Source organism: Phoca vitulina, unplaced genomic scaffold (assembly GCF_004348235.1).
Source record: "Phoca vitulina isolate PV1807 unplaced genomic scaffold, GSC_HSeal_1.0 scaffold3, whole genome shotgun sequence".
In the NCBI taxonomy this organism is placed as follows: domain Eukaryota; kingdom Metazoa; phylum Chordata; class Mammalia; order Carnivora; family Phocidae; genus Phoca; species Phoca vitulina.
In genome coordinates, this window is record NW_022589706.1 from 67764184 (window position 1) to 67776884 (window position 12701).

Here is a 12701-nt window from a genome sequence, read left to right on the forward strand (position 1 = left end):
CTCGCTGTCTCGCTCTCTCTGTCAAATAAATAAAATCTTAAAAAAAATAAAAATAAAAAAATAAAATTTTAACCCACAATGATGAGTTATTTTTTTAAGTTTTCACTTTAATTCCAGTTAGTTAACAGAGTGTTATTAGTTTCAAGTGTGCAATATAGTAATTCAACATTTCCATGTGTTGACAGCTGCTATAAACATCGGGGTGCATGTATCCTTTTGAATTAGTGTTTTTGTATTCTTTGAGTAAATAGCCAGTAGTGCAATTGCTGGATCATAGGGTAGATTTATTTTTAACTTTTTGAGGGAACTCCATACCATTTTCCACAGTGGCTCCACCTTCCAATGATGACTTTTTATCCCCTTGTGTCCCTCTTCAATAATGGATTTTGCCCAGAAATAAACCCACACTTATTTGGTCAATTAACCTACAATGAAGGAGGCATGAATATACAATAGGGAAGACAGTCTCTTCAATAATCAACTTACAGAGGGAAAAATAAAAGGTGAGATAACACTGGGCTGGGCGGGAAGATGATATTAGGTTCAGAACTGTAGAAGCTATACTAAAGTACAGGAGAGCAGAGAGGTTAGTCAACCCATGAAACTCAAGTAGAAGGGAAGAAAAAGAAGAAATTAACATTCATTGAACACCTATTATGTAAAAGGCATTTTAATCTTGTTTAATCCACTTAATACAGGCAAATTATGCCCACTTTATATCTGAAGAAATTGCAATTCAAAGTTAAATGATTTGCCTAAAGTCACACTGGCAATAACTAGCTATTGATATCAATATTAGCATATTGATATGACCCTAAACCTATACACTTTCCACTAAGCCAAGCAAACTTTTAGCAGGAATACAGCTTTTAAAAAAATAGCTCATTAATATGTATTAAAACTAAGTTTAACAATTTTATTCATGAGCTCTCTGATGTTGGATTTTTCAGTGTGACACTAGCTGTTTTTTGTGTTGGGTCTTTTTTTTTTTTTTTTGAGAAAAAGAGAGAGCTGGGGGGAGGGCTAAAGGGAGAGGGAAAGAGAGAATCTTAAGCAGGCTCCATGCCCAGTGCAGAGCCCGATGTGGGGCTCAATCTCACGACCCAGATATCATGACCTGAGCCAAAATCAAGTCAGATGCTTAATCAACCTAGCCACCCAGGCACCTCTACACCAGTTTTTTAATTAAATTTTTTTTTTTTTTTTTTTTTTTGGAGAAAATAACAGTGGATTGGAGATTCATTTGAAAACTACCCTGTAAGTAAAATACTCTATTTCTATCAGACATAGAAGAATATAAGGAAATGAGGGCATAAAAACTGAGAAAATATTTCAATCTATATTTGGAGATTAAACTAGGTACTAATCTTCAGTTTAAAAATGCACTGGTTTAAAAAGCTTTCCTAAGCATGTTAGAAATAACAGTAAACACTTTAAAACAAAGGAAAAAAAGCATTAGGGAATCTCAGGTTCCCCATCACTAAGATGACTACATAGGATTAATTAAATAATCTCTAAGAACTGGGTCCTTAAACTGGAGAGTGCAGCAGAACCAGTCAGGTGGGAGCACTCGTTGAAAATGCTGACTGTTGTGTCAGAGCCTCAAATATTCAGGAAACACCAGGTACAGATATTTGCATTTTCTAATAACCCTCATGATCTAATTCTAATTCATGGGTCAAATTCATAAAACACTGGTCTTAGATGGTTTCAATATCCAAATTTATTTAAAATTTAGAAGCACATATCCACGATTTCAATAATACGATTGATAAAATGACCTAAATGAATATAGAAGACTACGTTGAAAATGTTCACTAAATATTTTTATGAAAATATATAAATAAGGCATTAAGTGAAATTTGGACGCATATTTAAATTTACATTTTTGCTAAACAGTCAAGAAAAGTATCTATGTTTAATAAAACAATTTAAATATAGCTAAGAAGTTTCCATTTGAATACATTTAAGGACCTCTGATAAAAATAAAACATATAATAAATGATAGCATTGTAATTAAGAATATGGGTTTTGCCCAGAAATAAACCCACTCTTATATGGTCAATTAACCTACAATGAAGAAGGCATGAATATACAATGGAGAAGACAGTCTCTTCAACAAGTGGTGATAAGAAAACTGCACAGCTACATGCAGAAGAGTGAAACACTTTCTTACACCACACACAAAAATTAACTCAAACTAGTAAAGACTGAAGTGTCAGACCTGAAACCATAAAACTCCTAAAAGAAAACATAGGCAGTAATCTCTTGGACATTGACCTTAGCAACATATTTATGCACATGTCTCCTGAGGTAAGGGAAATAAAAGCAAAAATAAACTATTGGGACTACACCAAAATAAAAAGCTTTTTCACAGCAAAGGAAGCCATCAACAAAATTAAAGACAACTTAGTGAATGAGAGAGGATATCTGCAAATAAGATATTTGATAAGGGGTTAATATCCAAAGCATATAAAGAACTTATACAACTCAACACCAAAAACAACAAATAATCTAATTTAAAAATGGGTAGAGAACCTGAATAGTCATTTTTCAAAAGAAGATATACAGACAGCCAACAGACACATGAAAAGATACTCAACATTACTAACCATCATATAAGTGCAAATCAAAACCACAATGAAATATAACCTCACATCAGTCAGAATGGTGAGTATCAAAAAGAAAGAAATAAGGGTTGGTGAGGATGTGGAGAAAAGGGAACCCTCATGAACTGTTGGTGGGAATGTAAAATGGTGTAACTACTCTGGAAAACAGTAGGGAGGTCCTTCAGAAAATTAAAAATAGAAATACCATATGATCCAGTAGTTCTACTATTGAGTATTTACCTGAAGAAAATGAAAACACCTAATTCAAAAAAACATATGTATTCCTATGTTTACTGTAGCATTATTTACAGTAGCCAAGATATGAAAGCAACATAAATGTCCAATGATAGATGACTGGATAAAGAAGATATGGGGTGTGTGTGTGTACACAAATGGAATATTACTCAGCCATAAAAAAAGTATGAGATCTTATTTATCATCTGCAACAACAACATGGATGGACAATAGAGAGTATTATGTTAAGTGAAATAAGTCAGATGGAAAAAGACAAGTACCATATTATTTCACTTATATGTGGAATCTAAAAAACAAAACAAAAAACCAAAAATAACAGAAACATTAAAACAGAGAACTGGTGGTTGCCAGAGGGGAGGTGGGTGAGGGATGGGTGAAATAGGTGAAGTGGATTAAGAAGTACAACCTTGTAATTACAAAATAAATAAGTCACAGAGATGAAAAGTACAGCATAGGGAATATACTTGGCATTATATAAAGAAAACTAAATTGTTTTGCTTTTCAATTGGACTCTAAATTTATAATTTCTAAGCCATTTGATTGGGATAATTGTTATTTATTAAATTGAAGTATATAGATTGAAAATTTGTATACAAACAAATCACAAAAAAAAATCATAAAATAACACTGATTCTTATGTAGTTCCTCAATTAGTTAAAAGATAGTTGCCCAAAATATAATATTATAGAGGAATGATACTACTTTTTTCATTAGGTTTAAGAAAACAGTGTGCTAAATATCTTCAGCCATATAGGAGTTAGAAAACTTTCTATAGTCACTTCCAATCTTTCACCCCAGTTATTTGTGAGTTTTGTAATGACGAATGAAAAGATAAAAAGAAAATATGTTGGCAAAGTAATTATTCTGTTGGACAGCTTATTTGATAATAATAACCATGGCTCCTATATATAAAAGTGTGCTTTACAAAATCCTCAACAAAATATTAACAAATCAAATCCAACAGTGTATAAAAAGAATTATACTTCATAACCAAGTGGAATTCATGCCAGGTATGCAAGTTTGGTTCATTATTCAAAAATTAATTAAAGTAATCCATCACATTGACAAGATAAAGACAAATGATGTGATCATATCAATAGATGCAGAAAAAACATTTGACAAAATGCAACATCTATTTGTGATAAAAACTTCTGGTAAACTAGGAATAGAGGGGAACTTCCTCAACTTGATAAAGAATATTTACAAAAAAACCTACAGATAACATCATATTTCATAGCAAGAAACTAGGGCTTTCCTACAAAGACCAGAAACAAGGCAAGTGTCCTACTGGAAATCCTAGCCAATGCAATAAGATAATAAAAGGAAATAAGAGGTATACAGGTTGGGAAAGAAGAAATAAAATGATCTTCATTCACAGATGACTTGTATGTCTATGTAGAAAATTGTAAAGAATCAACAATGACAAAAAAACCCACTAATTTTTGTAAGACTCTTGGATACAACGTTAATAAACACAAGTCAATCACTTTCATATATATCAGCAATGAATAAATGGAATTTAAAATTTAAAACACAATAAATTTATATTAGCACCAAAAAAAAAAAATACTTAGGTGTACATTTCACAGAATATATCCAAGATCTATATGAGGAAAACTACAATGCTCTAATGAACAAAAGCAGAGAACTAAATAAAAGGAGGTATATTCTGTGTTCGTGGATGGGAAGACTCAATACTGTCAATATGTCAGCTCTTAACTTGATCTATAGTTCAATGCAATCTTAATCAAAATCTCAGCAAGTTATTTTGTCAATATCAACAAACAGACTCTAAGTCTATGTGGAGAGGCAAAAAGCTGCGAATAGCCATGATAATATTGAAGTATAAAATCACAGGTCTGACACTACTTGCCTTTTAGACTTACTATCAAGCTATAGTAATCAAGACAGTGTGATAATTGCAAGAGAATAGACAAGTAAATCAAAGGAACATTATAGAGAGCCTAGAAATAGAACCACATAAATATAGCCAACTGATTTTTAACAAAGGAGTGAAAGCAATACAATAAAGCAAAGACAGTCTTTTTGAAAAATGGTGCTGGAACAACTGGACATCCACATGCAAGAAGAAAGAAGAAACAAGGAGAAGGAGAAGAAGAGACAACAACCCTTCACAAAAATGAACACAATAGGGATAATAGACCTAAATGTAAAATACAGAACTATAAAACTCCTCGAATAACATAGGAGAAAACCTACATGGCCTTGGGTATGGCAATGACTTTTAGATATAACACCAAAAGCACAACCCATGAAATAAAGAATCAACAAGCTGGACTTCATTAAAATTAAAAATTTCTGCTCCGTGAAAGGAAGTGGGGAGAATGAAAAAAGCTACAGACTGAGAGAAAATATTTGCAGAAAATATGTCTGAAAAGGAACTATTATCCAAAATATACAGAGGACTCTTAAAACTCAACAATAAGAAAACAACCAGATTAAAAGACAGGCCAAATACCTTAACAGATACCTCACCAAAGAAGATATATAGATGACAAATAAGCTTATGAAAAGATGCTCCACATCATATGTCATCTGGGAAATGTAAATTAAAACTATCAGTTACAACAACACACCTGTTAGAATGATCAAAATCTAGAATATTGAAACTCCAAATGCTGACAAGGCTGTGAAGCAACAAGAACTGTTATTCATTATTACTGGCGGGATGCAAAATGGTCCAGCCACTTTGGAAGACAGTTTGTCAGTTCCTTATAAAACTAAACATATCCTTACCATATGATCCAGCAATAGTGATCCTTGGTATTAACCCAAGGAGCTGAAAGCTTATGTCCATTCAAAAGCCTGCACATGGATGTTTATAGCAGTTTTATTCACAATTGCCAAAATTTGGAAGAAGCCAAGATGTCCCTCAGTAGATGAATGGATAACTGTGGTACATCCAGACAATGGAATTAGTATTTAGTACTAAAAAGAAATGAGCTATCAAGTCATGAAAAGACATGGAAGAACCTAAAATGCATATTACTAACTGAAAGAAGCCAATCTTAAAAGTCTACATAGTTATGATTCCAGGTAGATGACATTCTGGAAATGGCAAAATTATGGCAGTAGTAAAAAAAGATCAGTGATTGCCAGGGGTTGGTGGAGGGAAATGAATAAGTGATGTACAAACAATTTTAGGACATCAAAAATATCTACATGATACTGTAATGATGGATACACTTCATTATATATCTGTCCAAATGCAGAGAATGTATAATACGAGGAGTGAAACTTCAACTATGGGTTTTGGGTGAATATGATGTGTCAATGTAGGTTCATTAATTTTAATAAATGTACCACTCTGGTGGGGGATGTAGATAGTGGGGGAAGCCATGCATGTGTGGAGGCAGGGGGTACATGAGAAACCTCTGTTATTTGCCTCTCAATTTTGCTGTGAACATAAACTGCTACAAAAAATAAAAGTCTTTAATTTTTTTAAGTGTGCTTTATTACATGTTTTGTTTTATTATGACATTCTCACAAAAACTCTCCAAGGTAATTGCATTTATCTAAATCTTATTTTTACAAATGAAGGAAGTAAAGCTCATAGATGTTAAGTAACTTTTATAGTATTCTAAAAGCAATAAGTGATGTAGCCTGGACTAGAATTTAAGTTTGTGTGACGTCAAGTCTATGTTCTCTTTACTTTTCCAGGAGTCAGCAAACTGCAGCCTATGGGCCAAATCAACTCACCACCTGTTTCGGGTAACTAAGGTTTTATTGGATCACAGCTAATTATTGTCTATGGCTGCTTTCACACCACAACTGCAGAGCTGATTAATTGACACAGAGATCTTATGGCCTAAAATATTTATTGTCTAGCACTTTACAGAAAAAGTTTGTCAACTCCTGATCTATATATTCTCTCTTTCTCATGGTCAGTTTTCATCCTAAACCCTGCGTCTGAGTTTGAATTTTAACTATCCTTCAGAACACAACCAATAAATAATTTATAGAATGCACTATGTGTTAAATACCATGATATACCATGTTATTAAAGAGGGCACGTATTGAATGGAGCACTGGGTGTTATATGCAAACAATGAATCATGAAACACTACATCAAAAACTAATGATGTAAGTATGGTGATTAACATAACATAATAAAATTAAAAAAAAATACAATATATATTGAAGATGATCTAAAAATACATGTGACATGTAAACAAATTATGATTTTATGTAATAGCAAATAACAGAATATCAAAAAAATAAAATCATTATATTTGCCTAAACACATAGTTGATAATGAAAACAAAAAGTTTTCCAGATGACAAAACCTGTTTATTACATAGAAAACAGGAATGTATTAAATTAATATTCAATAGTTTCTGGACTCACTACCAACTAATAGAATAAATATTAGCATCCTAAAAAAAATCTTTAAAGTTACTAAATTATAAAATAATGGAAATCAAAGAATAGTTGCAAGCACACACTTGCACAACTTAGAAAACTGAGGACAAGTATAAAGATATCGATAATCTGCACATCACTGATGCAGTATTCCAAATTCCCTCTAAAAAAGATGTAATTCACACTTCACAAAAACACTTGAAATTAACTCGTCATTTTTTCCTCTTGTGACACTCTTTAATTCAATGATTTTCTGAAGATATGTCTTAAGAGAAAGAATAATTTAACTTAAGATTTGTAGCAAACTCAGCCAATATAGAGCCCATGAGCAATGAAAAAAAAATATGAGAGGCATTCATAAAAATTATTCCAAGTCTAACTCCTTTTCAGTGCATCCATGTTGGAGAGGCAATGTAGCTGTCTTCCACCCACAGACAGAGGCGTAGTGCCTTATTCCACCCAACAGGTTCATCCTCCATCTTCCTGCTCATCCTGGGCTCCTGCTGATCCAGCTGCCACCAGAGAATGTGCAAGAGCTCAGAGCAGCAGAAGAGAAAGAGGAGAGGCAGAATGGGCAGAGGGTGAGTGTATGCATGTGTCTCTGTGGATGAGTGTTTGTCTATGTATGTGTCTATTCCTTCCCCAAAGACTTCGAAGTGAATTGTAAAGTAACACCCAACCTAGCACAGTTCAAGGTAAGAAAAAGAGAGTCAGGATCTGCATGAATACTACAAAGTGGCAATTTAGGAACAAGTAGAAAAGATAAGCATCAATCTCATTATTTAGTATGTGTGTCATCTGATAAATGAATTATATATATCTCTGAGATATTAGCAACAGCCTTCAAGCACTTTTTCGGGCAATTAGTCTTCAGTTTACCAAGTGGTCACAAGGATGAACTCTACCAAAGACTTTTCTGTCCTCTCCTTTTTAGGGCCACAATAGGTCTTTTTTTACATAGCCCAGGGCCATATTTAAGTCTTATTTTAAAATATGAATACACTAAAATTTGCTAATATTATTCATGATGATTAAAAAAAAAATCAAAGGCCCATGAATGACTTCGATTCCTAAAAATATTCTTAATTATTTTTGGAGACTGAGTTTTAAAAACTTTTTATGAATTATAGTCCCTTATGCACAGAAGCATTCATTTAAAAAGTCCAAAGTATTACTGAAAAATTAAATATTCTGAAAAAAACAAAAGGTTACCCTCACTTTTTACTATTAGCTCAAATATACACATTTACCTATCCACACAGTCCTCTGACTCAGTTTATCCTTTTGACAAGTGATGATGCAAAAATGAATCAAGAAATACCAGCATTTAGAGCATCAATCATCCTAACCCATCAATCATAAATAAATATCAAGATGCCATGGGGGGCTTACCTACCTACATAGAGAACACCTTCTTTTGTCTTTCCTGCTGCTTCTGCCACACCCTGTTTGGTTTTTTCAGCAGCAGCCACGACTCCCTCCTTGGCCTTTGAAAGTCCTTTCATGAATACATCCATGGCTAATGAATTCCTTTACACCACACTGGAGAACACAAAATATAATTTCAATGAGAACTTTTACATCAGAAACTAATGATGTACTGTATGGTGACTAACATAACATAATAAATAAAAATAAATAAATAAATAAATAACAACTTTTGGGTAGAATAAAATAAAATTAGAACTACCCAAGATAAAAACCACTGAAAGATCAGTACAACTCCCAAAAGTGCGAGACTCTTTTATTTAGACTCTTATTTCAACCACTGAACCAAAAAAAAAAAAAAGCCTTTTTTTTTTTTTTTAGGTTTTGCATTAAAAATTTAGCATCCCTCATCCATCTTGGCTAGTAAAAGTCTAGCTGCCTAAACGTGGATTAAGATGAATCATCTGAGTTGTGCTTACTGTATCTTCGAAGGGTAGTTACATGAAAAGATGGACCCCTCTTTCAACTTCCCAGAGTCCAAACGGTGACAAGGTAAGTTAGAAGTACGTTTAAAAGATCACAGGGAAAGAAAGGGAGCTGGAGGCATGGGGTCAGGGACAGTCTTATAAATGAATCCCAGAAGAGGGCTAACTGGCTGATCACCAAGAGGGGCGGGAAGAGAACTACTCACTCTGGGTGTGGCTCAAGCTCGAGCCCACACGCACCGGCCCTAATCCACGCGACCAGCCACCCCCGCCCCCAGCTATCTACTCCGAGCAGGCGCCTGTGCACAGCCGGGAGCAGTCTCCTGACTCGCGCCAGCCACCCGAGGGGGCGTTCTCCGCGCGCGTGAATTCGCTACCCACCCGGCGCCCGCACCTGTTAACCCCTTACCACCTGTTGACCTGCCCTCCCAGCACTTCCATTTAATGCTGCCAAACACAGCTTGCTTACTTCATCGAGAAAACGCAGAGGGCGGACTGGAGGATTTAAGGTAAAAGAGAAATAAAAGTTGGCTGCTCACGCTCCATCTAGCATTCTCGCGTTTCCCCAGGGAAAAGCGTATCCCGGAGAAGCGGCGTAACCTCTCAGCCTTTGGGGACGAGAAGAACGGAATATCGGATGCCAGAGGAAAGCCAGGTCAACCAACTTACTTTCCTCAAGCTCACTGAAGAGATAAGCACCCACCTCCGAGAGACTCGACACAGCAGGTCCTCATTGCAGCAACAACCTCCCTCCCAGAAGCCCACGACTCCTCTCCTCCCGGGTTTCCTCCACTATTGCCAAAGCTGCCCGTTTAGATCCATAGGTACTTACCTGGGTCCCTCTGATCTTCACAACTACAATTCCTCTCAACCACCCCCTTACAAAAAAATTTTTTTTAAAAAAACAATTCCCAAATATTATTTAAATGGGAAGAGGGAGAATAAGAAGCGCACAGGAAGGGAGGAGGCGGCAGCAGGAGAGGGATGGTCCCCAGAGGAGACTGCTGTCAGCACAACCCGGTGATGAGAGGCTGGGGGCGTGGGAGGCAAACCCACGAACCTGTCGTCGAATTGCCACTCCCCGTCCCCCGCACAATTGGATCCAAGAGAAGGAGACAGAGGGTCGGAAGGGAAGGCAGGGAGAGAGCGCGAAGGATGCTAAGGGCCAGGCTCGGTCCTCGGGTCTGCTCTAAAGCCAGCACACACCTCGCCCCACGCTGCCGCGCTCGGTCTCTCACCCCCTCTCTCGGGTCCCCTTCTCGTCGTCGTGGTCTTCCTCCTCTTCCTCTTTCTCCTCCTCCTTCTCCTCCGCTCACCGCCCCCGCAGCTGATTTGTCAGCTCCTCTCCCCGCCCCTCTCCCGGCGCTCGCTGCTTTCCCAGCCGCGTGCACTTCACTCCTCTACTCGGATGGGGATGGGGGCGGGGGGAGGCTCTACCTCCAACTCCAGCCACCAGCCTGGGCCTAGGGGGCGGGGAGGTGGGGTATTCTGCGCTTCACCCCAGGTTCAGGATCAAGGGGACTCTTGTGGCGATCTGGACCTGTTAGGCTTAGGCTGATGTTTCTCCGTCTTTCCCATCCCCCCTCCTTCGCTGTCTCCGCCCTTCCCTCTGGTTCCTCACGGGACCCCCTTGTCCGAGCCACCCTAGTGGAGTGGAGGTCTGAGGGATCGACCACCAAAGATAGAGCCATCCTCTTGGGAGGCTACTGAAGGAGGCAAGCAGCTCAGGAAAGGTGCTCAACCAGTACTACCAAGAGCACGTTTCCCTCGGATCGTTGAAATTTTGAATAACGGTGGTAGGACACGATGTTAAGGATGCCTTTGTTCAAATATCACTCAGATTTTCGTAACCTCTTAACTTCGGATGAGCCCGAAAGGGTCCGCAGATGGAGAGGAGACTAGTAAGGAAGAGTTACAGGTTGAGGCAGGAAGGAGCCTCTTCGAATCCTCTTCCCACCCCACTATCACCATTTTCTTGTCCACCAATCAGCTGTTGCCAGACGCCGATTTTTCCCATCAGTGGAACATGGAATAAATATTCCCCAGCCGTCGATACCAAGCGGTCTTAAGGTTTTCATTCTCGAAATGGAATTTACTTTCCACTCTCGAGTGCCTGATGGAGGAGACGAATCCAGCGTGGTTAATTCTCCTGAAACGTCCATCCAATTTCTTCGCCCCTTCTACACACTACTAACCTTTCTCATTTGATTCACGTTGCCCTCGGAGCTGACACCCGACACATCCCTTCCCACACACAGACACGCAGACATATGCGCGGGCTTGAAGACAATTTTTGCATTGCTTAACACATTTCACCTCTTTCAGAGCTGGAGGGAAAACAGCTGTTCTTGGATCACACCAGAATGGAGAACCAAGCTCCTCCCTCTAACAGAATGCATTTGCTGTTTTTGCCTGAATTGGGAGAATGATTTTAGCACTGGAAGGGAAAAACAAGTCTTTGCTGTATGTTTTTGTTTGTTTGTTTTGTTTTGTTTTATGTTTGTTTATATTTATTTATTTATTTATTTATTTTTGTAGGAAAAATGCTTTCTATATCCCAGCACTCACTTGGGTTCTGAAATATTAGTAAAATGCAATTTAAATCTACAAAACAACCCTTTGAAACCAAAAAACCCAACAACAACAACCCAAGAACAACAGTAAAATGCAATTTAAATCTACAAAACAACCCTTTGAAACCAAAAAAACCCAACAACAACAAAACAAACAGGAACCAGGGACCCAGAATATATATATATATATTCTGCTTAAACAAGTCCTTACACTATTGGTCTGCCCTTTTTAAAAGCAGCCTTTCCAAATGCTCATATTTTGTTTCCTTGGAATCAGAAAAAGAAGGTTAAACTTAGGAACTGGTTTACTGTCTGGCTTTGAGACTGAACAAGTTATGTCCTCTGTTCACAGTTTTCTTTTTTAAATGAGGAGATGAACGTGGATGAGCCATCTTTTTTCAACTTTTTACTATGAAAAATGTTTAACTATAAACAAAAGCTGAGAGAATGAAGGACTCCATGTGAATATCACCCAACTGTCACCGTTTTTTAATGTATGGCTAATCATGTTTCATTTATATGCTCACCCACTCTCCATTTTTTATCACCACCCTTCATGTCTTACTAAATCCCAAGAATTACATGTATCCTTTCATTTGTAAATATTTCAGCCTTTATGCATAAAATGCAAGAACTGTTTTAAAATATCCGCAATAACACTTAGATGGTCTTTTTAAAAATTGATGTATAATATACATACAGTGAAATCATCAGATCTTAAATAGTCCTTTAAATTAGTTTTGAAAAATGCATGCATTTGTGTAACTCACACCATTTTGAAAACAGAACATTTTCATCACCCCAGAAAATTCCCTTTTGCCCTTTATAGTGGGTACATATTTTAGAATTGCACAAAAATACAATCATACAGTATGAAAATTTTTCCCCTTTCACTCAACATATTTGTGAAGTTCATTTATGTTGTGGCATGTATCAGCAGTTTGTTTCGTTTTATTACTTCTGTTTTT

At 36.9% G+C, this 12701-nt stretch overlaps 1 protein-coding gene across 6 annotated transcripts in view; it reads right to left on the bottom strand.

Annotated features, from left to right (window-relative positions):
- SNCA (synuclein alpha) overlaps window positions 1-11446 on the bottom strand; it is a 157710-nt gene extending 146264 nt beyond the window's left edge. For 2 of the 6 annotated variants that reach the window (XR_004298884.1, XM_032400818.1), the window contains exons 1-2: window positions 10367-10542; window positions 8644-8789 (exon numbers count right to left, since the gene is read on the bottom strand). Coding sequence is in view for 5 of the 6 variants with exons in the window: in XM_032400818.1 (XP_032256709.1) it covers window positions 8644-8764 (121 nt within the window). In the remaining variant the exon portion in view is untranslated. The other 4 variants (XM_032400822.1, XM_032400819.1, XM_032400821.1 and 1 more) reach the window with 4 other exon arrangements.
- Between the last annotated feature and the right edge of the window lie 1255 nt (window positions 11447-12701).